At 52.0% G+C, this 26,745-nt stretch overlaps 1 protein-coding gene across 1 annotated transcript; it reads right to left on the bottom strand.

The window, feature by feature from the left end:
- Window positions 1-566: 566 nt before the first annotated feature.
- Window positions 567-26,550, bottom strand: PA2G4 (proliferation-associated 2G4). The gene is made up of 14 exons (XM_054294601.1): window positions 26,461-26,550; window positions 19,036-19,164; window positions 17,220-17,325; window positions 16,912-16,981; window positions 12,504-12,596; window positions 12,154-12,216; window position 11,615; window positions 8,849-8,927; window positions 7,365-7,443; window positions 7,144-7,277; window positions 4,922-5,016; window positions 2,315-2,442; window positions 1,179-1,232; window positions 567-1,078 (listed from the first exon to the last, which is right to left on the bottom strand). Exons 1-14 carry the CDS (start codon window positions 26,546-26,548, stop codon window positions 1,013-1,015), a joined length of 1,185 nt encoding a protein of 394 aa, XP_054150576.1. The 5' UTR covers window positions 26,549-26,550; the 3' UTR covers window positions 567-1,012.
- Between the last annotated feature and the right edge of the window lie 195 nt (window positions 26,551-26,745).

Here is a 26,745-nt window from a genome sequence, read left to right as displayed (position 1 = left end):
GGCTTTTTTTTCTCGTTTTTATGTGGTTTTTTTGTAAAAAATTGACTATAAAAGAGCGATACCCCTAGGCTCGGGCCTATCCCGGATCAGCGCTTCCCTCACCTCTCCCCTGAGGAATTCTGGTGGGATTTTTTTTGTTGTTTTTTTTTTTTTTTCCCCTCAAAATTAGCAAAGAATCCTGAGGGAAAAAGTGAAATAAAAATTACCCTCTGGGGAAAAAGGTGGAATGTGCTCCCGGGGATATTGGGAAGGATAAAAAACACCCAAACCCGGGGTTTTTTTTAGGGAATTCAGCTCCGCAAAGGCCGGAATGTCGGCGGCTTCCCGAGGGTTTGGATTATTTTAAAAACCAGTTTGTGTTAAAAAATAGCGATTTTTTTTTCTTTTGAAATCCCATAAATCAAGGCAGAGGCAGAAAAGGCTCCTGGTGGGTGAGTGGGTGGATGGGGGAACTTAAAATTTGGGGAGTTTTTTCCCAATTTTAAAAGTACAATCCCAAAGAGGGAAAAGATAAAATCTTGGATTGCTCGCATAGGGCACTTTTCTGGGTGGAATCACTTGGGGTATTTTTGGGGTTTTTTTGTGAAAATTTCCAAAGGGAAAAAATTAAAAAAATTAAAAAAAGGCAGCAGGATAAAGAAGAGGAGGAGGAGCAAGGAATCAGCAGCTCCCTCCACTCCCTCTCCCTGTATTTTACAAATTCACCTCTCCAAACATGGGGAATATTAAGGATTTAATAGCGACTTTCACTCCTAATTTTTATTAATTTTTTTTTTTTTGCTGCTCTTTCTGGGGTATTTTAATTTTATTTTTTTTTTCATTTAGAAGTCTGAAGTGGCCGAGAGATTCCTCCCTCCTTGGCAAAGTCAACGGGAGCTGTTGGATTCTGTGGGAATTCCAGACTGCCTGGACCAACACCGGGGCCAGATTCTTTCGTATCCGGATGGAATTTTGTTTTTTCTGGGGTGTTTTTTTTGGGGAAAAAAGGGGCGATTTGAGAATCCAAGGGCTCTCAATCGCCGGCCTCGTTCTCCTCCGCCGTCTCCCCCGTGGTGGCGTTTTCAGCGTTTTTGGAAGCCTGTGGGGACAAATCCAGGGATTTTTCAGGTTATTTCCCATGAAAACACCCCCAAATTCTGAATTTGGGCATTTTAAACATAAAATGTGATCGATTTTACCTTCTTTTTCTTCTTTTTCTGGGTCTTCCTGCTGGCAGAGCTTTGTAGAAGGGCCTGGAAGGGAGGGAAGGGTGAGGAGGTGGGAAATGATCCCATTGGGTTTTTGGGATAATAATAAATTCAAAAATTTGGGTTATTTTGGGGGAATTTGGTTCCCTTTCTTTCATCTCCCCTCCATGGGAGCAAGGACAGGTAACCCTGGGAAGGTGCTGCTTTATTATCTATCAATATTTTATTTATTAATTTAAATTAATTTCTTTTAAGTTAATAATTAATCTCAATCTAATAATGAATAAGAATTCAGGAACAATAAAAGTATTATTAAATTAATTCTTACTTTATTGTTTAATTTTAAAATTTCTTTATTAATCTTTCAATTAGCAAATATTAGTATTAAATATTTCATCAATAATACTTCAATTGTTCATATTTCAATTATCACCATTTTAATTATCAATATTTCCATTATTATTCCAGTTATTAATATTCAATCAATATTAATTTGCTACTATTTTACTCTACAATATATTAATTAAGATGTCATATGTAGATATAAATGTACTGCTTCTATCTTTATATATTAATTAGACTATGTGTTATCTATATAGTTATATAAACTTTTATATATTTATATATATTATATTTATATATAATATAGACTATTAATAGACTATTAATTAGACTTACTCTTATAAATATATAATACAGACTATTAATAGGTTATTAATTAGACTATATAATTAATGCTACTTTTATCTTTATATATTTACATTAATAATTGTATACATTTAATAGAGACTTTTATTTATTATATTTTTATTTAGACATAATTTACGCTATTTTATATTTATTAAATGTAAAAAATTAGTTTTAAATTTATTTTTATATAAAATATTATTTCTTATTGATCAGCAATTAATCCATTAATACCAATAACTATTATAAATGCATTTTCTGTTTTATTTTCCAAGAAAATACCACCATTAATAACCAATATAATTAACAAAACCACTAAACAGATACATTTTTCCTATGAATATTTTATATGGGAATATAACCAAATTAAATTTATGTTTCTACAGGTACTTAATTTGCATATTAGCCTTATTAATGATGAATATTAATGACGAGCTCACCTTGAGCTCCCCGTCCTGCACCTCCAGGTCGGATTTGTAGAGCTCGGGCTCGAAGGGGCCGCTCGTGATCCTCATGGGGCCGTTGGGCATCAGCAGCACCGTGAACTTGAACTGGGCCACGAACTCCCCTGCGGGCACACAGGGGTTAACGGGGCTACGGCCCTGCCAGGACCTGGGGGCACTGAGGGGTTAACCTGGGCTACAGCCCTGCCAGGACCTGGGGGCACTGAGGGGTTAACCTGGGCTACAGCCCTGCCAGGACCTGGGGGTTAACATGGGCTACGGCCCTGCCAGGACCTGGGGGCACTGAGAGGTTAACCTGGGCTACAGTCCTGCCAGGACCTGGGGGTTAACCTGGGCTACAGTCCTGCCAGGACCTGGGGGTTAACCTGGGCTACAGTCCTGCCAGGACCTGGGGGCACTGAGGGGTTAACCTGGGCTACAGTCCTGCCAGGACCTGGGGGTTAACCTGAGCTACAGCCCTGCCAGGACCTGGGGGCACTGAGGGGTTAACCTGGGCTACAGCCCTGCCAGGACCTGGGAATGACCCAGAGCTACAGCCCTGCCAGGACCTGGGGCTGACCCTGAGTAACTGGGCACTGAGGGGTTAACCTGGGCTACCTGGGGGTTAATGTGGGCTACAGCCCTGCCAGGACCTGGGGGTTAACGTGGGCTACAGTCCTGCCAGGACCTGGGGGTGACCCTGAGTAACTGGGCACTGAGGGGTTAACCTGGGCTACAGCCCTGCCAGGACCTGGGGGTTAACCTGGGCTACGGCCCTGCCAGGACCTGGGGGTTAACCTGGGCTACAGTCCTGCCAGGACCTGGGGGTTAACCTGGGCTACAGCCCTGCCAGGACCTGGGGGGTAACCTGAGCTACAGCCCTGCCAGGACCTGGGGGCACTGAGGGGTTAACCTGGGCTACAGCCCTGCCAGGACCTGGGGGCACTGAGGGGTTAACCTGGGCTACAGCCCTGCCAGGACCTGGGGGTTAACCTGAGCTACAGCCCTGCCAGGACCTGGGGGGTAACCTGAGCTACAGTCCTGCCAGGACCTGGGGGTTAACCTGGGCTACAGTCCTGCCAGGACCTGGGGGTTAACCTGGGCTACAGCCCTGCCAGGACCTGGGGGTTAACCTGGGCTACAGCCCTGCCAGGACCTGGGGGCACTGAGGGGTTAACCTGGGCTACAGCCCTGCCAGGACCTGGGGGTTAACCTGGGCTACGGCCCTGCCAGGACCTGGGGGTTAACCTGAGCTACAGCCCTGCCAGGACCTGGGGGTTAACCTGGGCTACAGTCCTGCCAGGACCTGGGGATTAACCTGGGCTACGGCCCTGCCAGGACCTGGGGGTTAACCTGGGCTACAGTCCTGCCAGGACCTGGGGGCACTGAGGGGTTAACCTGGGCTACAGTCCTGCCAGGACCTGGGGGTTAACCTGAGCTACAGCCCTGCCAGGACCTGGGGGCACTGAGGGGTTAACCTGGGCTACAGCCCTGCCAGGACCTGGGAATGACCCAGAGCTACAGCCCTGCCAGGACCTGGGGGTTAACCTGGGCTATGGCCCTGCCAGGACCTGGGGCTGACCCTGAGTAACTGGGCACTGAGGGGTTAACCTGGGCTACCTGGGGGTTAATGTGGGCTACAGCCCTGCCAGGACCTGGGGGTTAACGTGGGCTACAGTCCTGCCAGGACCTGGGGGTGACCCTGAGTAACTGGGCACTGAGGGGTTAACCTGGGCTACAGCCCTGCCAGGACCTGGGAATGACCCAGAGCTACAGCCCTGCCAGGACCTGGGGCTGACCCTGAGTAACTGGGCACTGAGGGGTTAACCTGGGCTACCTGGGGGTTAACGTGGGCTACAGCCCTGCCAGGACCTGGGGCTGACCCTGAGTAACTGGGCACTGAGGGGTTAACCTGGGCTACCTGGGAGTTAACGTGGGCTACAGCCCTGCCAGGACCTGCAGGGACAAACTCTGAGCTACAGCCCTGCCAGGACCCTGAGCAACTGGGGATAAAGGGGTTAAACCTGGGCTACAGCCCTGTCAGGACCCGGGAATGACCCAGAGCTACAGCCCTGCCAGGACCTGCAGGCACACAGGGGTTAACCTGAGCTATTAACCTAGGCTACAGCCCTGCCAGGACCTGGGGCTGACCCTGAGTAACTGGGCACTGAGGGGTTAACCTGGGCTACAGCCCTGCCATGACAAAACCTGAGCTACAGCCCTGCCAGGACCTGGGGGTTAACCTGGGCTACAGCCCTGCCAGGACCTGGGGGTGACCCTGAGTAACTGGGCACTGAGGGGTTAACCTGGGCTACAGCCCTGCCAGGACCGTCAATCCCTGCTCCTCACACCTGCCAGGACCTGCAATTCCTGCTGAGAGCGGCTCCGCAGCTCCAAACTCACCTGGGTCCGTCCTCACCTTGTGCCCTGCCCTCACCTGTGCCCTGCCCTCACCTGTGCCCTGCCCTCACCTGTCCCCTGCCCTCTCCCCATCTCCTCTGGCACTCCTGTCCCCACCTGTCCCCTTTTCCCCATCCCACTGTTCCCAGGTCTTTTCTGTCCCCACCTGTCCCCCAGGTGTCCCCCCAGGTGTCCCAGGCTCACCTTCCTTCTCGTAGAGGACGTTGAAGGGCTGCAGCAGCTCGTGCTTGGCGCACTCCACCACCCCCATGCGCGCCTTCTTCTCGTCCTCCAGCGCCCTGAGGGGACAGCGCACCTGAGCACACCTGGGCACACCTGGGAGTGCCTGAGAGTGTACCTGGGCACACCTGGGAGTGCCTGAAAGTGTACCTGGGCACACCTGAGTGCACCTGGGCACACCTGGGAGTGCCTGAGAGTGTACCTGGGCACACCTGGGAGTGCCTGAAAGTGTACCTGGGCACACCTGAGTGCACCTGGGCACACCTGGGAGTGCCTGAAAGTGTACCTGGGCACACCTGAGTGAACCTGGGCACACCTGAGTGCACCTGGGCACACCTGGGAGTGCCTGAAAGTGTACCTGGGCACACCTGAGTGAACCTGGGCACACCTGAGTGCACCTGGGCACACCTGGGAGTGCCTGAAAGTGTACCTGGGCACACCTGAGTGAACCTGGGCACACCTGAGTGCACCTGGGCACACCTGGGAGTGCCTGAAAGTGTACCTGGGCACACCTGAGTGAACCTGGGCACACCTGAGTGCACCTGGGCACACCTGGGAGTGCCTGAAAGTGTACCTGGGCACACCTGAGTGAACCTGGGCACACCTGAGTGCACCTGGGCACACCTGGGAGTGCCTGAAAGTGTACCTGGGCACACCTGAGTGAACCTGGGCACACCTGAGCACACCTGGGATCATACCTGGGAGTGCCTGGAAGTGTACCTGGGCACACCTGAGCACAGCTGGGCACACTTGGGAGTGCCTGAGAGTGTACCTGGGCACACCTGAGCACAGCTGGGCACACCTGAGTGCACAGCTGGGCACACCTGAAAGTGTACCTGGGCACACCTGGGATCATACCTGAGTGCAACCTGAGTGCACACCTGAGCGCACCTAGAATCATACCTGGGCACACCAGAAAGTGTACCTGGGCACACCTGAGTGCACCTGGGCACACTTGGGAGTGCCTGAAAGTGTACCTGGGCACACCTGAGCACACTTGAGTGCACCTGGGAGCATCTGAGGGCACACCTGAGTGCACCTGGGATCGCACCTGGGCACACCTGAGTGCACCTGGACACAGCTGGGAGCACACCTGAGTGCACCTGGGATCACACCTGGGCACACCTGAGTGCACCTGGACACAGCTGGGAGCACACCTGAGTGCACCTGGGATCACACCTGGGCACACCTGAGTGCACCTGGACACAGCTGGGAGCACACCTGAGTGCACCTGGGATCACACCTGGCACACCTGAGTGCACCTGGACACACCTGGGAGCACACCTGAGTGCACCTGGAGGCACCTGAGCATACCTGAGATCACACCTGGGATCACACCTGAGTGCACCTGGGCACACCTGGGATCACACCTGAGTGCACCTGGGCACACCTGGGAGCACACCTGAGTGCACACCTGAGCCAACACCTACACACACCTGCCTGGCAAAGGCTCCAATCCCTGCAATTCCGGCCCTGTCCAGGTACCCCAGGTGGGGTCCCAACCCCATCCAGGTACCCCAGGTGTGATTCCAGCCCCATCCCAGCCCCAGAATTCCCAGTCTCACCTGAGGGTGAAGGGCATGGTGTCGAAGCGCCGCTCCACCTCGCTGAGGAAATCCCAGGGATTTCCCAGCCCTATATCCAGGTACCCCAACCCCATCCAGGTACCCCAGGTGGGGTCCCAGCCCCATCCAGGTATCCCAGGTGGGACCCCAGCCCCATCCAGGTATCCCAGGTGTGATTCCATCCCCAGTCTCACCTGAGGGTGAAGGGCACGGTGTCGAAGCGCCGCTTCACCTCACTGAGGAAATCCCAGGGATTTCCCTGGAATTCCACCCCCATCCAGGTACCCCAACCCCATGCAGGTATCCCAGCCCCATCCAGATACCCCAGGTGGAATTCCAGCCCCATCCAGGTACCCCAGGTGTATCCCCAGCCCCAGAATTCCCAGTCTCACCTGAGGGTGAAGGGCATGGTGTCGAAGCACCGCTCCACCTCGCTGAGGAAGCCTCAAATCCCTTCAATCCCAGCCCTATATCCAGGTACCCCAGCCCCATCCAGGTACCCCAGGTGGGGTCCCAGCCCCATCCAGGTACCCCAGGTGGGGTCCCAACCCCATCCAGGTAACCCAGGTGGGATCCCAGCCCATCCGGGTATCCCAGGTGTGATTCCATCCCCAGTCTCACCTGAGGGTGAAGGGCATGGTGTCGAAGCGCCGCTCCACCTCGCTGAAGAAGGCGCGCGAGGTTTTCATCTTCAGCCCGTACTGCTTGGACGGGTCCCTCTTGTAAATCGTGGTTCTCTGCCCGGCGTCCTTGGCCTGCAAAACATTCCCACGGAAATTCCAGAACCTGGGAGCTCCTGGAAGCTGGGAATTCCTGGATTTGTCAGGGATTCAGGGGCTGACCTTGCCCTCGCCGCTGCTGACCAGCACGTCGACGGCGTAGACTTCGTGCACCTCGAATTCGGCTTTTTCGTGGTCCTTCCTGAGGGGGAACAAAAAAAGGGGTTGGGGGAAAGCAGGAAAATCTGGGAATTCTGCTGGGAAAAGCTTCCAGGAAGGCCTCAAAAGCATTGCTGGGAATTCAGAACCTTCCAGGAAAGCAAAACTTTCCAGGAGAGCCAGAGCATTTCTGGAAAGTCAAAATATTCCTGGAAACTCCTCCTTCCCCAGAGCTCCATTTCTTATCCTGATCCTGTAATTTTTCCTCCTGATCCCATTTTTCTCCTGACCCCCCATTTCTGACCCTGACCCTGTTTCTCACCCTCATCCCATTTCTCATCCTGACCCCCTCATTTTCCCCCTAACCCCCAATTTTTGCCCCTGACCCCCATTTGCCCCTCACTCTGACCCAAATTTTCCCCCCGACCCCATTTCTCACCCCAATCCCCCAATTTCTCACCTTAACTCCCAATTTCTCAATCTGACCCCATTTCTCCTCCCAATCCCTTCATTTCTCACCTTAACCCCCAATTTCTCACCTTAATCCCTCAATTTCTCACCCTGATCCCCCATTTTTCCTCTCAACCCCGGTTCCCAACCTGATCCCATTTTCCCCTGATCCCATTTCTCACCCTGATCCCATTTCTCACCCTAAACCCCCCGATTTTCCCCCCCATTTTTGTCCCTGACCCCAATTTTTGCCCCCAAGCCCCCCATTTTTAACCCTGACTCCATTTCTCACCCTGATCTCCTTTTTCACCCTAAGCCCCCAAAATTCCCCCCATTTTTGCCCCTGACCCCCATTTCTCACCCTGATCCCCTAATTATTGTCCCTCAAGTCTCCCATTTTTGCCCTTCGTTTTTGCCCCTGACCTCCATTTTTGCCCCCCCCAAGACCCCCATTTTTTCCCGACTCCCCATTTTTGCCCCTCCTTTTTACCCCAAGCCCCCCAATTTTGCCCCGACCCCATTTCTCACCCTGATCTCATTTTTCACCTCAACCCCCCAAAATTCCCCCCCAATTTTGCCCCTGACCCCCCCAATTTCTGCCCAAGCCCCCCAATTTCTGCCCCAAGCCCCCCAATTTTTGCCCCTGACCCCTAATTATTGTCCCTCAAGTCTCCCAATTTTTGCCCTTCGTTTTTGCCCCTGACCTCCATTTTTGCCCCAATTGTGCCCCTGACCCCCCCCAATTTCTGCCCCAAGCCCCCCAATTTTTGCCCCTGACCCCAATTTTTGCCCCTGACCCCCAATTTTTGCCCCTGACCCCCATTTCTCACCCTGATCCCCTAATTATTGTCCCTCAAGTCTCCCAATTTTTGCCCTTCATTTTTGCCCCTGACCCCCCCAAATTTTGCCCCTGACCCCCCCAATTTCTGCCCAAGCCCCCAATTTTTGCCCCTGACCCCCAATTTTTGTCCCTGACCCCCATTTTTGCCCCCTCTCACTTCTGCTGGTCCGAGGGGTTCTGGATGATGGTTTTCTCGCCGTCGATCACGTGCTGCTTCAGCTGGTGCGACAGCATCCCTGCGGGAACACGGCAACTGGGATGGACTGGGACGGACTGGGAGGGACTGGGGACGGACTGGGAACGGACTGGGAGGGACTGGGAGGGACTGGGAGGGACTGGGGTGGACTGGGAACAGACTGGGAGGGACTGGAGGGACTGGGAGGGACTGGGGACGGACTGGGAACAGACTGGGAGGGACTGGAGGGACTGGGGACGGACTGGGAGGGACTGGGGATGGACTGGGGTTACTGGGAGGGACTGGGGTGGACTGGGACGGACCGGAACGAACTGGGATTGAACTGGGAGGGACTGGGAGTGACTGGGAACGGACTGGAACAGACTGGGAGGGACTGGGACGGGACTGGGTTAATGGGATGGACTGGGAGGGACTGGGGTGGACTGGGACGGACTGGGAACGAACCGGGAGGGACTGGGATGGGACTGGGATGGGGACTGGGAGGGACTGGGAACGGGACGGGGAACGGACTGGGGTGGAATGGGGTTACTGGGATGGACTGGGAACGGACTGAGATGGACTGGGATGGGACTGGGACGGGACTGGGACGGACTGGGGTTAATGGGATGGACTGGGAGGGACTGGGGTTAATGGGATGGACTGGGAACAGACTGAGATGGACTGGGACGGGACTGGGAACGGACTGGGGTCAATGGGATGGCCTGGGGTGGAATGGGATGGACTGGGGTTACTGGGAGGGACCCCAGTACCTGGGAACGGACTGGGGTTAATGGGATGGACTGGGAGGGACTGGGGTGGACTGGGAGGAGTTGGGAGGCACTGGGACGGACTGGGATAGACTAGGATGGATTTGGGTTACTGGGATGGACTGGGCTTAATAGGACAGACTGGGGTGGACTGGGATAGACTGGGTTAATGGAATGGACTGGGGTTACTGGGATGGACTGGGATAGATTGGGTTAATGGGATGGACTGGGAGGGACTGGGCTTACTGGGATGGACTGGGGCAGACTGGGGTTAATGGGACAGACTGGGATGCACTGGGGTTATTGGGAGGGACTGAGGTTACTGGGATGGACTGGGTTGGACTAACTTGTACTGGGTTGAACTGGTCTGTACTGGGAGCCCCAGTGCTGCTCCCCCTGGTGCCAAACCCAGGTGGGGTTCCCACCCTGGGCTGTGCGGGATCCAGATTTTGGGGGATCCCCCCCCTTTCCCTCCCACCCCAATCCAGGGGGGTTTTGGGGGATCCCCCCCCTTTCCCTCCCACCCCAATCCAGGGGGGTTTTGGGGGATCTCCCCCTTTCCCTCCCACCCCAATCCAGGGGGGTTTTGGGGGATCTCCCCCCTTTTCCCACCCCAATCCAGGGGGGTTTTGGGGGATCTCCCCCCTTTTCCCACCCCAATCCAGGGGGATTTTGGGGGATCCCCCCCCTTTTCCCACCCCAATCCAGGGGGTTTTGGGGGATCCCCCCCTTTCCCTCCCACCCCAATCCAGGGGTGTTTTGGGGGATCCCCCCCTTTCCCTCCCACCCCAATCCAGGGGGGGTTTTGGGGGATCTCCCCTTTCCCTCCCACCCCAATCCAGGGGGTTTTGGGGGATCCCCCCCCTTTTCCCACCCCAATCCAGGGGGGTTTTGGGGGATCCCCCCCTTTCCCTCCCACCCCAATCCAGGGGGGTTTTGGGGGATCCCCCCTTTCCCTCCCACCCCAATCCAGGGGGGTTTTGGGGGATCCCCCCTTTCCCTCCCACCCCAATCCAGGGGGGTTTTGGGGGATCTCCCCCCTTTTCCCACCCCAATCCAGGGGGGTTTTGGGGATCCCCCCCTTTCCCTCCCACCCCAATCCAGGGGGGTTTTGGGGGATCCCCCCTTTCCCCCCCACCCCAATCCAGGGGGGTTTTGGGGGATCTCCCCCCTTTTCCCACCCCTAATCCAGAGGGATTTTGGGGATCCCCCCTTTCCCTCCCACCCCAATCCAGAGGAGTTTTGGGGATCTCCCCCCTTTTCCCACCCCCAATCCAGGGGGTTTTGGGGGATCCCCCCTTTCCCTCCCACCCCAATCCAGGGGGGTTTTGGGGGATCCCCCCTTTTCCCACCCCTCATTCCCAGCCCAACCCCGCAGAGCCCCCGGCGTTCCCAACATTCCCAACCCACTCTGGAGGCAGCAGAGGGAATTCCCGGAATTCCAGGGAATTTAACCAATAACAGGGAGAGGAAAAGGATCAGGATGAGCTCCAGGATCCCAATCCAGCAACCCCAGAGCCTTCCCTATTCCCCATGATCCCTTTTCCTGGAGCCCCCTTTTCCCTGGAATCCCTTTCCCCATGATCCTTTTTTCCCCTGGGATCCCCCTTTTTTTCTTTTTATCCCTTTTTCCCTGGAATTCCCTTTTCCCTGTGATCCCTCTTCCTTGAAATTCCCCTTTTCCCCTAGAATCCATTTTCCCCTAGAATCCCCTTTTCCCTGGAATTCCCTTTTTCCCTGGAATTCCCTTTTCCCTATGATTCTTCTCCTGGATTCCCTTTTTCCCTTTTATCCCTTTTCCCTGGAATTCCCTTTCCCTGGAATTCCCTTTTCCCTGTGATCCCTTTTCCTTGAATTCCCCTTTTCCCTAGAATCCATTTTCCCCTAGAATCCCCTTTTCCCCGGAATTCTCTTTTCCCTATGATTCTTTTCCTGGATTCCCTTTTTTCCCTTTTACCCTTTTCCCTGGAATTCCTTTTACCCTTTTATGCCTTTTCCTATGATCTCCTTTTCCCTAGAATTCCCTTTTTCTGGGATCCCTTTTCCATGATTTCCCTTTCCATGAAATTCCCCTTTCCCTGTGATCCCCTTTTCCCTGGAAATCCCTTTTCCCTTTTATCCCTTTTCCCTGGAATTCCCTTTTTCCTAGATTCCATTTTCCCTGGAAATCCCTTTTACTGGAATCTCTTTTTCCTGGAATTCCCTTTTCCCATGATCTCCTTTTCCCTGGAATCCCTTTCCCTGAAATTTCCTTTTCCCTGGAATCCCCTTTTCCTGGATTCCCTTTTTCCCTGGAAATTCCCTTTTTCCCTGGAATCTCCTTTTCCCTTTTATCCCTTTTCCTGGATTCCCCTTTTCCAGGATTCCCTTTTCCCTGAAATTCCCTTTTTCCTGGAAATCCCTTTTACTGGAATCCCCTTTTCCCTGAAATTCCCTTTTTTCCTTTTATCCCTTTTCCCTGAAATTCCCTTTTTCCCTGAAATTCCCTTTTTCCCTGGAAAATTCCCTTTTTCCCCTCACCTTCAATGGCGTGCAGTGGAACGCGTGGGCGATTTTATTCCAGGCCTCTGTCACTTGTGTGTTCTGGAATTAAAAATTAAACACCAAAAAAAACCCCCCCAATTTTACAATTTTATAGATAAAAAAAATCCCCACCCCAAGAATGACCTTTCCATAAATCCATAAATCCCAATATTTTGGAGAAACCCCAAAGCTTTTCCACCAACACATCCGAAAAAAAAACCCAGAAAAATTAAGTTTTCCATACAGATTTTCCCACAAAATCCCACAGGTTGGGTCCCAAAATCTTTGTGCTGATTCCCAAAATTCCCAAAAGTCCATTTGAATCCCAAAATTCCCAAATTTCCCACCTGATTCCCGGGTTTCACCAGGCGCAGGGCGGCCTCGGCACACAGGTGAGCTGCCTTGATGACGTCGGCTTTGCGGCCGGACACGGGATTTTCCTGGGGAAAAAAACCACCAAATTTGGGATTTCTGAGGGGTTTGGGGTGGAAATCAATGTTTTGGGATTTGTTCCAATCTCTGGAATGTGGCTGGGAAGTGGAAAAGTCCCAACAGAATTCCAGAGGATTTCCATTCCTGGCATCCCTATGCAATCAAAAATATGGATTGGGAAGAATCCAGCAAAATTCCAATGAGGAATTTTGGGGTTTTCCCCAAAAACCACCAAAACAAAACCATTCCCAAGCCAGTTTTTCCCAATTTTTCCTCAGATTTCCAATCTCTGGAATGTGGCTGGGAAGTGGAAAAGTCCCAACAGAATTCCAGAGGATTCCCTGGATTGGGAAGAATCCAGCAGCAAAATTCCAATGGGGAATTTTGGGGTTTCCCCAAAAACCACCAAAACAAAACCATTCCCAAGCCAGTTTTTCCCAATTTTTCCTCAGGATTTCCTCAGGATTCCAATCTCTGGAATGTGGCTGGGAAGTGGAAAAGTCCCAACAGAATTCCAGAAGATTCCCAGCCCAGGCATCCCTGTGTGGATTGGGAAGAATCCAGCAAAATTCCAATGGGGAATTTTGGATTTTCCCAAAAACCACCAAAACAAAACCATTCCCAGGACAGTTTTTCCCATTTTTCCTCAGGATTTATTCCCTGAGGATGGGATAACCTGAGGAATTCACAGCAGGAGTTTCAAATATCAAAAGGCAAAATTCCAGGGGAAAGTGGGAAGCAGGGATTGGTTTTGGGGTAGGGAATGGGAATTTTCATGCTGGGGAATTCCAGGAGGAAAAATGGGAAGCAGGGATTGGTTTTGGGAAGCAAGAATTGATTTTGGGGTGGAAAAAGGGGAAACAAGGATTGGTTTTGGGAAGCAAGAATTGATTTTGGGGTGGAAAAATGGGAAGCAAGGATTGGTTTTGGGAAGCAGGGATTGGTTTTGAGGTGGAAAAATGGGAAGCAGGGATTGGTTTTGGGAAGCGGGGATTGGTTTTGGGGTGGAAAAATGGGAAACAAAGATTGGTTTTGGGAAACAAGGATTGGTTTTGGGGTAGGGAATGGGAATTTTCATGCTGGGAATTCCAGGAGGAAAATGGGAAGCAGGGATTGGTTTTGGGAAGCGGGGATTGGTTTTGGGGTGGAAAAAGGGGAAACAAGGATTGGGTTTGGGAAGCAAGAATTGATTTTGGGGTGGAAAATGGGAAACAAGGATTGGTTTTGGGAAGCAGGGATTGGTTTTGGGGTGGAAAAAGGGGAAACAAGGATTGGGTTTGGGAAGCAAGAATTGATTTTGGGGTGGAAAAAATGGGAAACAAGGATTGGTTTTGGGGTAGGGAATGGGAATTTTCATGCTGGGAATTCCAGGAGGAAAAATGGGAAGCAGGGATTGGTTTTGGGAAGCGGGGATTGGTTTTGGGGTGGAAAAATGGGAAGCAGGGATTGGTTTTGGGAAGCGGGGATTGGTTTTGGGGTGGAAAAAGGGGAAACAAGGATTGGTTTTGGGAAGCGGGGATTGGTTTTGGGGTGGAAAAAGGGGAAACAAGGATTGGGTTTGGGAAGCAAGAATTGATTTTGGGGTGGAAAAATGGGAAACAAGGATTGGTTTTGGGGTAGGGAATGGGAATTTTCATGCTGGGAATTCCAGGAGGAAAAATGGGAAACAAGGATTGGTTTTGGGGTAGGGAATGGGAATTTTCATGCTGGGAATTCCAGGAGGAAAAATGGGAAGCAGGGATTGGTTTTGGGAAGCGGGGATTGGTTTTGAGGTGGAAAAATGGGAAGCAGGGATTGGTTTTGGGAAGCGGGGATTGGTTTTGGGGTGGAAAAAGGGGAAACAAGGATTGGGTTTGGGAAGCAAGAATTGATTTTGGGGTGGAAAAAGGGGAAACAAGGATTGGTTTTGGGAAACAAGGATTGGTTTTGGGGTAGGGAATGGGAATTTTCATGCTGGGGAATTCCAGGAGGAAAAATGGGAAGCAGGGATTGGTTTTGGGAAGCAGGGATTGGTTTTGGGGTGGAAAAATGGAAACAAGGATTGGTTTTGGGAAACAAGGATTGGTTTTGGGGTAGGGAATGGGAATTTTCATGCTGGGGAATTCCAGGAGGAAAAATGGGAAGCAGGGATTGGTTTTGGGAAGCAGGGATTGGTTTTGGGGTGGAAAAATGGGAAGCAGGGATTGGTTTTGGGGTAGGGAATGTTCACCCTGGGAATTCCAGCAGGAAAAAGGGGACCCCGGGGCGCTGCCACCTTGGATCCACAGATTTTGGGATGGTGGCACCTCAGATCCAGAGATTTTGGGATGGTGGCACCTCGGACCCTGAGGTTCCAGACTGGTGCCACCTTGGATCCTGACACCCCAGGGTGGTGCCACCTTGGATCCACAGATTTTGGGATGGTGGCACCTCAGGTCCAGAGGTTCCAGGGCAATGTCACCTTGGATCCAGAGGTTCCAGGGTGGTGCCACCTCAGAATGTGACACTCCAGGGTGGTGCCACCTCAGATCCAGAGGTTCCAGACTGGTGCCACCTTGGATCCTGGAACTCCAGGGCACCGCCACCTTGTATCCAGAGGCTCAGGACTGCTGCCACCTTGGATCCACAGATTTTGGGATGGTGCCACCTTGGATCCAGAGGTTCCAGGGTGCTGCCACCTCAGATCCTGACACCTCAGAATGGTGCCACCTCAGATCTGGAGGCACCAGACTGGTGCCACCTTGGATCCTGACACTCCAGGGTGGTGCCACCTCAGATCCGGAGGTTCCAGAGTGGTGCCACCTCAAACCCAGAAACCCTGGAGTGTTGCAACCACGGATCCAGAGGCTCCAGACTGGTGCCACCTTGGATCCTGGCACTCCAGGGCACTGCCACCTTGGATCCAGAGGCTGAGGACTGGTGCCACCTCAGATCCAGAGGCTCCAAGGTGCTGCCACCTCAGAACATGATACCCCAGGGTGGTACCACTGTGGATCCAGAGGCTCCAGGGTGGTGCCACCTCAGATCCAGAGGTTCCAGAGTGGTGCCACCTTGGATCCTGGAACTCCAGGGCACCGCCACCTTGTATCCAGAGGCTCAGGACTGCTGCCACCTTGGATCCACAGATTTTGGGATGGTGCCACCTTGGATCCAGAGGTTCCAGGGTGCTGCCACCTCAGATCCTGACACCTCAGAATGGTGCCACCTCAGATCTGGAGGCACCAGACTGGTGCCACCTTGGATCCTGACACTCCAGGGCACTGCCACCTTGGACCCAGAGGTTCCAGGTTGGTGCCACCTTGAATCCAGCAGCTCCATGGTGCTGCTACCTCAGACCCAGAGGTTCCAGGGTGGTGCCACCTCCAAACGTGACACCCTAGAGTGGTGCCACCTCAGGTCTGGAGGCTCCAGGCTGGTGCCACCTCAGAATGTGACACTCCAGGGTGGTACCACCTTGGATCTGGAGGTTCCAGACAGGTGCCACCTTGGATCCTGACACCCCAGGGTGGTGTCACCTGGGATCCAGAGGCTCCAAGGTGCTGCCACCTCAGGACATGATACCCCAGGGTGGTACCACTGTGGATCCAGAGGCTCCAGGGTGGTGCCACCTCAGAATGTGACACTCCAGAGTGGTGCCCCCTCGGATCCAGAGGTTCCAGAGTGGTGCCACCTGGAATCCTGACACCTCAAGATGGTGCCACCTCAGATCTGGAGGCTCCAGACTGGTGCCACCTTACACCCAGAGGTTCCAGGGTGGTGCCACCTCAGAATGTGACACTCTAGGGTGGTGCCACCTTGGATCCAGAAGCTCCATGGTGGTGCCACCTCGGATCCTGACACCCCAGAGTGGTGCCACCTCGGATCCAGAGGTTCCAGGGTGGTGCCACCTCAAATCCAGCAGCTCCATGATCTGCCACCTCAGACCCAGAGGTTCCAGGGGGGTGCCCCCTTGGATCCTGGCACTCCAGGGTGGTACCACCTTGGATCCAGAGCTTGCAGGATGGTGCCACCTCAGAATGTGACGCTCCAGGGTGCTGCCACCTCAGATCCAGAGGTTCCAGAGTGGTGCCACCTCAGATCCTGACACCTCAGGGCACTGTCACCTCAGATCCAGAAGTTCCAAGGTGGTGCCACCTCAGATCCAGAGGTTCCAGGGTGCTGCCACCTCAGATCCTGACACTCCATGGTGCTGCCTCCTCAAACCCAGAAGCTCCAGAGCGGTGCCACCTCAGGATGTGACATTGCAGGGTGGTACCACTTTGGATCCAGAGGTGCCAGGGTGGTGTCCCCTGGCACCCCGAGGCCGCCCCAGTGCCAGCAGACACCCCCCGATGACAAACCCACCTTGGAGGCGCCGAGCACGAAGGTGTGCGCCACGTTGGCGATGAAGCCGTCCACGTGCACGCCCAGGTCGCTGCAACAGAGGGGAAAAACGGGAATTCCAGAAATTCCAGCAATTCCAGCTGGACCCCAGCACACCCAATGCTGCCCCAGGAGCCCCTCCAGGCTCGTTAGCAGGCTTTAATTAACAAGGAATTAACACCGCGGTAAAAACGTGGGGTGGTGTGACAGGTTCGTGCAACCCGGATAATTTTGGGGTTCAATTTGGGAATTTGGGGTGCATTGCCATGGAATGGGGTGCTGGCACTCACATTTTGACCAAGTCCCCGTCCTTGAGGATGTAATCCTGGTCGCTCTTGAGCGGGGAGAAGTGACACACACAGTTATTGACGGATATACTCGTGGGGAAGGCGATTCCTGGGGAGGGAAACGGGGAAAAAATCAGGGATTTGGGGTTTGGGGTGACATTAAAGCTCCATTCCACCCTCCTGGGACACCTTTCCCCATCCCAGGCTGCTCCAACCCGGCCTGGGACACTCAAATTCCATTCTGGAACCTCCCAGGGAGGAATTTCTTCCTGATATTCCACCTAAATCTACTCCCAGCACCTCAAATTTTGGGATTTGGGGATTTTAAAGCTCCATTCCACCCTCTTGGGACAACTTTCCACATCCCAGGCTGGCCTGGGACACTTTGCAGGGATGGGAAATCCATTCCAGGCCCTCTTTCTGCCAACATTCCACATAAATCTCCTTCTAGCACCTCCAACTTTGGGATTGGGGTCACCTTAAAGCTCCATTCCACCCTCCTGGGACACCTTTCCCCATCCCAGGCTGCTCCAACCCGGCCTGGGACACTCAAATTCCATTCTGGAACCTCCCAGGGAGGAATTTCTTCCCGATATTCCACCTAAATCTACTCCCAGCACCTCAAATTTTGGGATTTGTGACTTTAAAGTTAGATTCCACCCGCTTGGGACAATTTCCCCCATCCCAGGCTGCTCCAGCCTGGCCTGGGTGACTCAGAGGGATGGGAATTCCATTCCAGTGACTTCCAGCACCTCCAATTTTGGGATTTGGGGATTTTAAAGCTCCATTCCACCCTCTTGGGACAACTTTCCACATCCCAGGCTGGCCTGGGACAATTTGCAGGGATGGAAAATCCATTCCAGGGCCTCTTTCTTCCCAATATCCCACCTAAACCTCCTTCCAGCACCTCCAATTTTGGGATTTGGGGATTTTAAAGCTCCATTCCACCCTCTTGGGACAATTTTCCCCATCCCAGGCTGCTCCAGCCTGGCCTGGGTCACTCAGAGGGATGGGAATTCCATTCCAGTGACTTCCAGCACCTCCAATTTTGGGATTTGGGGATTTTAAAGCTCCATTCCACCCTCTTGGGACAATTTTCCCCATCCCAGGCTGGCCTGGGACAATTTGCAGGGATGGAAAATCCATTCCAGGGCCTCTTTCTTCCCAATATCCCACCTAAACCTCCTTCCAGCACCTCCAATTTTGGGATTTGGGGATTTTAAAGCTCCATTCCACCCTCTTGGGACAATTTTCCCCATCCCAGGCTGCTCCAGCCTGGCCTGGGTCACTCAGAGGGATGGGAATTCCATTCCAGTGACTTCCAGCACCTCCAATTTTGGGATTTGGGGATTTTAAAGCTCCATTCCACCCTCTTGGGACAACTTTCCACATCCCAGGCTGGCCTGGGACAATTTGCAGGGATGGGAAATCCATTCCAGCACATTCCAGAGAGGAATTTCTTCCCAATATCCCACCTAAATCTACTCCCAGCACCTCCAATTTTGGGATTTGGGGACCTTAAAGTTCCATTCCACCCTCTTGGGACAATTTTCCCCATCCCAAGCTGGCCTGGGTCACTTTGCAGGGATGAGAATTCCATTCCCAGAGTGGAATTTCTTTCTCTATCCCACCCAAACTCCTGCCAGCACCCTCAGGATGGGAATTTGGTGCCAAACCCCAGTGTCCCAAACCCTCCTGAGTGACCCTCCCACACGGAATTATTGGAATAACAAAAACTGAGGCACAGCAGGGAGGATTTGGGGCTAAAATCAAGGAGGAAAACCAAGGAATTGCTCATTTCAAGGAAGGGGATCCTCACCTTTCTTCATTTCCTTTTCCTTCTTGAAGATTTTCCCCGTCTCCTCCATGATCATGGCATCTCCCTTCTCGCACAGGCACAGCACGGAGGCGCCGGGAGCCGCGGCCTCCACCACGGCACGGAGCACCCCTGAAACCCCCCCCAAAAAAAATATAACATTTTATGGGGTTCCCACCCATTTAGGGGGTTTACACCCATTCCATGGGGTTCCCACCCATTCCATGGGGTTCCCATCCATTCCATGGGGTTTCCACACATTCCATGGGGTTCCCATACATTTCATGGGGTTTCCATGCAATTTTTTCATCCATTTAATGGGGTTCCCACTCATTTATGGGGTTCCCACCCATTTATGGGGTTCCCATCCATTTATGGGATTTCCACCCATTCCATGGGGTTCCCATCCATTTCATGGGGTTCCCATCCATTTATGGGGTTCCCACCCGTTCCATGGGGTTTCCATCCATTTCATGAGGTTTCCACCAATTTTATGGGTTTCCCATCCATTTTTTCCATCTATTTTATGGGGTTTCCATGCATTTAATGGGATTTCCACACATTTCACGTGGTTTCCATCCATCTCATGGGGTTCCCATCCATTTTATGGAGTTTCCATCCATTTTTTTCATCCATTCCATGGGGTTCCCACCCATTCCATGGGGTTTCCATCCATCTCATGAGGTTTCCACCAATTTTATGGGGTTCCCATCCATTTATGGGGTTCCCACCCATTTTATGGAGTTTCCATCCATTTTTTTCATCCATTCTATGGGGTTCCCATCCATTTTTTCCATCCATTTTATGGGGTTTCCATGCATTTAATGGGATTTCCACTCATTTCATGGGGTTCCCATCCATTTTTTCCATCCATTTATGCGGTTTTCATCCCTTTCATGGGGTTCCCATCCAATTTTTTCATCCATTTATGGGGTTCCCACCCATTCCATGGGGTTCCCACCCATTCCATGGGGTTCCCACACATTTTATGGGGTTTCCATCCATTTTTTCCACGCATTTCATGGGATTCCCACTCTTTTCATAGGGTTTCCACCCATTACATGAGGTTCCCACCCATTCCATGGGGTTCCCATCCATCTCATGAGGTTTCCACCAATTTTATGGGGTTCCCATCCATTTTTTCCATCCATTTTATGGGGTTTCCATGCATTTAATGGGGTTTCCACACATTTCATGTGGTTTCCACTCATTTCATGGGGTTCCCATCCATTTATGGGGTTTTCATCCCTTTCATGGGGTTCCCATCCATTCCATCGGGGTTCCCATACATTTTATGGGGTTCCCATCCATTTATGGGGTTCCCATCCATTTTTTCCACCCATTTCATGGGATTCCCACTCATTTCATGGGGTTTCCATCCATTTCATGGGGTTCCCACACATTCCATGGGGTTCCCACCCATTTTTTCCATCCATTTCATGGAGTTTCCCATCCCTTTCGTGGATCCACAGCCCCAAACCCAACACCTCAAATCCCATTCCCGACGTTTCCACACCCAGGAAATGCCCAAAATTTTGTTTTGATTCATTTTTAAATTTTCATCCATTCCTATACATTCTATCCATATGAATAAATATATATTATATTTTGATTTATTTCCCTTTTTTGGGGAAGAGGGAATGCCACGCTGGCAAATTCCTCCAGGAGGAGTCAGAGCTCATGGAACAGGTTTGGGAATGACTGGGACACATCAAAGGCCACCGAGTCCCAATTTTCCAAGGAATCCACAGGAACAGGTTTGGGAATGACTGGGACACATCAAAGGCCACCCCAATGCCCCAGGATGTTTGGGGAATGCTCCACTCCCAAAAATCATCCAGCAGGAATTCCAGCCTGCCCTGGGGGAAAAAGGTGGTCCCAGACCTCATCCAGCTTCCTGCACGGGGCTGATCCCAAAATCTTTTGGGATCCTGGAATTGGATCCCAAAATGTTCTGATATCCCAAAATATTCTGGGATCTTGGAAAGGGATTCCAAAATATTCTGGGGTCCCAAAATATTCTGGGATCTTGGAATGGGATTCCAAAATATTCTGGGGTCCCAAAATATTCTGGGATCTTGGAATGGGATTCCTAAATATTCTGGGATGCTGGAATGGGATCCTAAAATATTCTGGGATCTTGGAAAGGGATTCCAAAATTTTTGGGGATTCTGGAACTGGATCCCAAAATACACTGGGATCCTGGAATAATTGGGATTCCAAAATATTCTGGGGTCCCAAAATATTCTGGGATCCTGGAAAGGGATTCCTAAAATATTCTGGGATGCTGGAATGGGATTCCTAAAATATTCTGGAATTCTGGAAATGGGATTCCTAAATATTCTGGGATGCTGGAATGGGATCCTAAAATATTCTGGGATCTTGGAAAGGGATTCCAAAATTTTTGGGGATTCTGGAATTGGATCCCAAAATATTCTGGGATTCAGGAATGGGAGGCCAAAATATTCTGGAAAACTGGAATGGGATCCTAAAATATTCTGGGATCTTGGAAAGGGATTCCAAAATTTTTGGGGATTCTGGAATTGGATCCCAAAATGTTCTGGGGTCCTGGAATGGGATCCCAAAATATTCTGGGATCTTGCAATTAGATCCCAAAATATGCTGAGATCCTGGAACCTGATCCCAAAATATTGTAATATCCCAAAATATTCTGGGATCCTGGAATGGGATTCCTGAAATATTCTGGGATCCTGAACTGGGATTCCAAAATATTCTGGGATCCTGGAATTGGGATTCCAAAATATTCTGGGGTCCCAAAATATTCTGGGATCCTGGAAAGGGATTCCAAATTTTTTGGGGATTCTGGAAAGGGATTCCTAAAATATTCTGGGATCCTGCAATGGGATCCCAAAATGTTCTGGAATCTTAGAGTTGGATCCCAAAATATTCTGGGGTCCTGGAACTGGATCCTAAAATATTCTGAGATCCCAAAATATTCTGGGATGCTGGAATGGGATCCTAAAATATTCTGGGGTCTTGGAAAGGGATTCCAAAATTTTTGGGGATTCTGGAATTGGATCCCAAAATATTCTGGGATCCTGGAATAATTGGGATTCTAAAATATTCTGGGGTCCCAAAATATTCTGGGATCCTGGAAAGGGATTCCTAAAATGTTCTGGGATGCTGGAATGGGATTCCTAAATATTCTGGGATTCTGGAAAGGGATCCCTAAAACATCCTGGGATCCCAAAATATTCTGGGATCTTGGAAAGGGATCCCAAAATGTTCTGGGGTCCTGGAATGGGATCCTAAAATATTCTGGGATCTTGGAATTGGATCCTAAAATATTGTGAGATCCTGGAACTGGATCCTAAAATATTCTGGGATCCCAAAATATTCTGGGATCCTGGAATGGGATCCCGAAATCTTTTGCGATCTTGGACTGGAATTCCTATACATTCTGGGATCCTGCAATGGGATTCCAAAATATTCTGGAAAACTGGAATGGGATCCTAAAATATTCTGGGATCCTGGAATGGGATCCCGAAATCTTTTGCGATCTTGGACTGGAATTCCTATACATTCTGGGATCCTGCAATGGGATTCCCAAATATTTTGGGATTCTGGAATGGGATCCTAAAATTGTCTGGGATCTTGGAATTGGATCCTGGAATGGGATCCCAAAATATTCTGGGATGGTGGAATGTGATCCCAAAATATTTTGGGATTCTGGAAAGGGATTCCTAAAATATTCTGGGATCCTGGAATGGGATTCCAAAATTTTTTGGGATTCTGGAATTGGATACCAAAATATTCTGGGATCCTGCAGCAGGATCCCAAAATATTCTGGGATCTTGGAATGGGATTCTGGAATATTTTGGGATTTTGGAATGGGATCCTAAAATATTCTGGGATGCTGGACTGGGATCCTGGAATTGGATCCCAAAATACTCTGAGATCCTGGAAAGGGATCCTAAAACATTCTGGGGTTTTGGAATTGGATTTCAAAACATTCTGGGGTTTTGGAATTGGATCCCAAAACATTCTGGGATTTTGGAATTGGATCCCAAAACATTCTGGGATTTTGGAATTGGATTCCTAAAATATTCTGGGATGCTGGAATTGGATCCCAAAACAATCTGGGATGCTGGAATTAGATCCCAAAATATTCTGAGATCCTGGAAAGGGATCCCAAAATATTCTGGGATTTTGGAGTTGGATCCTAAAACATTCTGGGGTTTTGGAATTGGATCCCAAAACATTCTGGGATTCAGGAACTGGATCCCAAAACATTCTGGGGTTTTGGAACTGGATTTCAAAACATTCTGGGACCCTGGAATTGGATCCCAAAACATTCTGGGATTTTGGAATTGGATTGCTAAAATATTCTGGGATGCTGGAATTGGATCCCAAAATATTCTGAGATCCTGGAAAGGGATCCCAAAATATTCTGGGATTTTGGAGTTGGATCCTAAAACATTCTGGAGTTTTGGAATTGGATCCCAAAACATTCTGGGATTTTGGAACTGGATCCCAAAACATTCTGGGATTCAGGAATTGGATCCCAAAACATTCTGGGGTTTTGGAAGTGGATCTCAAAACATTCTGGGACCCTGGAATTGGATCCCAAAACATTCTGGGATTTTGGAATTGGATCCCAAAACATTCTGGGGTTTTGGATTTGGATTCCAAAACATTCTGGGGTGCTGGAATTGGATCCCAAAACATCCTGGGGTTTTGGAATTGGACCCCAAAACATTCTGGGGTTTTGGATTTGGATTCCAAAACATTCTGGGATGCTGGAATAGGATCCTAAAACATTTTTGAGATCCTGGAAAGGGATCCCAAAATATTCTGGGATTTTGGAGTTGGATCCCAAAACATTCTGGGACCCTGGAATGTCCCCTCCCATTCCCCCCTTTGTCCCCACGTGCTCAGAATTCCAAGGAATCCTCGGCACCTTCACCTGTGTGAGGCCTTCAGATCCCAGCGCCTTTCCCTGGGAAAGCTGGGAATATTTCAAAGCCAGGATAAAACATTCCTGATAAGAGCCGGCGGGACACGGAGGGGGAATAAAACAAACAGGGAGAGGGAAAAAAAAATAATAATAAAAAAAGGAGATAAAGGGGGAAAAACCTCAGAACATTCCAAGGAATGAGATGAACAAAAATAATTTAAAAAAAAGGAGATAATGGGGAAAAACCTCAGAACATTCCAAGGAATCAGAGGAACAAAAATAATTAAACAAAAAAAGAGATAATGGGGAAAAACCTCAGAACATTCCAAGGAATGAGATGAACAAAAATAATTTTAAAAAAAGGAGATAATGGGGAAAAACCCTCAGAACATTCCAAGGAATCAGAGGAATAAAAATAATTTTTAAAAAAGCAGATAAAGGGGGAAAACCCTGAGAACATTCCAAGGAATCAGATGAACAAAAATAATTTAAAAAAAGGAGATAATGGGGAAAAACCCTCAGAGCATTCCAAGGAATCAGATGAACAAAAATAATTTAAAAAAAGGAAATAATGGGGAAAAACCCTCAGAGCACTCCAAGGAATCAGATGAGCAGGAACTCCTGAAATTCCTCTCTCCTTCTCGATGTTTTTTAGGGAGTTAAGGAATTTTTTATCCCTAAAATCCAACAGCTGGAAGGGATTTTTTGCAGGATTTTTTGTGTATGCGTTTGCTCTTTTTGTGGGGTTTTTTTGGGGTTTTTTTTGGGGTTTTTTTGTGTGCGTTTGCTCTTCCCAACCTGCTCGGAGCTGCCTTTCCCCCCGGGGAGGGAGGCGGCCGAACTTCCCCGGCTCGTTCTCGTTCCTTCCCTCCCTTCCCGAAGGGAATCCGCGCTCCCGAGGCGCTCCCGGGACACCGGCGGCTCCGCAGGCAGCAGGAAGCGGGGCGGGATCACCGGCGAGCCCCGCGGAACCGGTCCGGGCGGCTCCCGGAGCCGGGACACCGGGAATGGCCGGGAAAGGGGTGAAAATAAAACCGGGAGAGGAAAGGAAAGGAAAGGAAAGGAGGGGGCAGAAGCTGGAACCCCGGTACCGGGACAGGACCCCCAGATCGGTTCGGGACCCCATTCCCAGAACCGGACCCTGTTCCTGGGACAGGACCCCCGTTACCGGGGCTGGATCCACATTACCGGGACAGGACCCCCGTTCTAACCGGGACAGAAACCCCAGACCGGTTCGGGATCCCGTTCCCGGGGCTGGATCCCATTCCCAGAACCGGACCATGTTCCTGGGACAGGACCCCCGTTACCGGGGCTGGATAAACATTATTGGGACAGGACCCCCAGATCCGTTCGGGACCCCGTTCCCGGAACTGGACCCCCGTTCTGACCGGGACAGGATACACATTACCGGGACAGGACCCCCGTTCTAACCGGGACAGAACCCCCAGACCGGTTCGGGATCCCATTCCCAGAACCGGGCCCCGTTCTGACCGGGGCAGGACCCCCATTCTCGGGGCTGGATCCACATTACCGGGACAGGACTCCCAGACCGGTTCGGGATCCTATTCCAGGGCCAGGATCCCGTTCCCAGGGTAGAACCCCATTCCCAAAACCGGACCCCCGTTCTTGGGCACAGGACCCCCAGACCGGCTCGGGACCCAACTTCCAGAACCGGACCCTGTTCCCAGAACCGGAGCCCCGTTCCCGGGACAGAACCCCCATCCTGACCGGGGTTAGATCCACATTACCGGGACAGGAACCCCAGACCGGTTCCGTACCCCATTCCCAGAACCGGACCCCATTCCGGGGACAGGACCCCTATTCCCAGAACCGGACCCCTATTCTCAGTACAGGATCCCGTTCCCAGAACCGGAGCCCCTTCTAGGGCCAGGACCTCCAGACCGGTTCCGTACCCCATTCCCAGACCCGGACCCTCATTCCCAGTACCGGACCCCCAGACCGGTTCCGTACCCCATTCCCAGACCCGGAGCTCCCGTTCCCAGCACAGCCCCGCTCCCGGTGCAGCCCCGTTCCCTCCAGGCCCCCCCACCTGCGGCTCCCCCGCTCCCGTCCGGTCCCCGCCGCCACCTCGGTGCTCTCCCCCCCTTCACCGGTACCGGAGATGGACCGGGGGGGGTCACGCATGAACAAAAGCGGCACCGGCGGGGTCTGGAGCACCGGGGGGGAGCGGCAGGCCCGGCCCCGCTCCCCCGGTGCACGTGGGGCGCGGTACCACGTGCCGGCAGCGGCGGCGGCCGCCGTGCTGGGCCGGGCCCCGCCAGCACCGGGAGCCTCCCGCCGTACCGAGGGGTGGAGGAAGGGGGTTCCACCGGCACAGCTCCCCCCCAGCCCCAAACAGCGCTCCCCAACCCGGGGGTCTCACACTCGGGGGGATTCTCACCCTCAGGCCCGGCCTGGCCGCTCTCTCCCCCCACCCCCTCTCTCAGCGCTTCCCCCTCAGCGCTTCCCCCTCAGCGCCCCCCCCGCCCCGGCCGCGGCCCAGCACTCACGGTTGGCGATGTCCCCCCCCATCTTGTACTTGGTGACCACCAGGTCCTCGGCGATGGTGAGCTCGCTGGCCTCCTCCTCGCCCGACATGGTGGGAGCCCCGCCGAGCCCCCCCCCGGAGCCCCTCCGGGCCTGCTCGAGCTTCCCCCCCCCCCCCCGCCCGGCGCTGAGGGAGCCCCCGGGACCGCGAGCCGGAGGCGCGAGCAGGGCAGAGCGCGGGCTCCACGCGCGGCACGCTGGGAACGCGAGTCCTCCCCGCCCCCCCGGACTACAACTCCCGGCGGCCC

The sequence above is a fragment of the Melozone crissalis genome, unplaced genomic scaffold (genome assembly GCF_028551555.1).
Source record: "Melozone crissalis strain CALT ecotype California unplaced genomic scaffold, PUWL_Pcris_2 ptg000267l_1, whole genome shotgun sequence".
Lineage (NCBI taxonomy): Eukaryota > Metazoa > Chordata > Aves > Passeriformes > Passerellidae > Melozone > Melozone crissalis.
This window is presented reverse-complemented; position numbering and strand designations above follow the sequence as displayed.

Bases quoted from the DNA above. Each gene is read 5' to 3' on its own strand.
- PA2G4 (XM_054294601.1), bottom strand. From the start codon at position 26,548: ATGTCGGGCGAGGAGGAGGCCAGCGAGCTCACCATCGCCGAGGACCTG. The intron at 7,444-8,848 runs GTGAGAGGGGGC...GTTCCCCCTCAG, and splicing joins AACCCCTCGGACCAGCAGAA to GAAGGACCACGAAAAAGCCG. The intron at 7,278-7,364 runs GTCAGCCCCTGA...AATGTTTTGCAG, and splicing joins TCAGCAGCGGCGAGGGCAAG to GCCAAGGACGCCGGGCAGAG.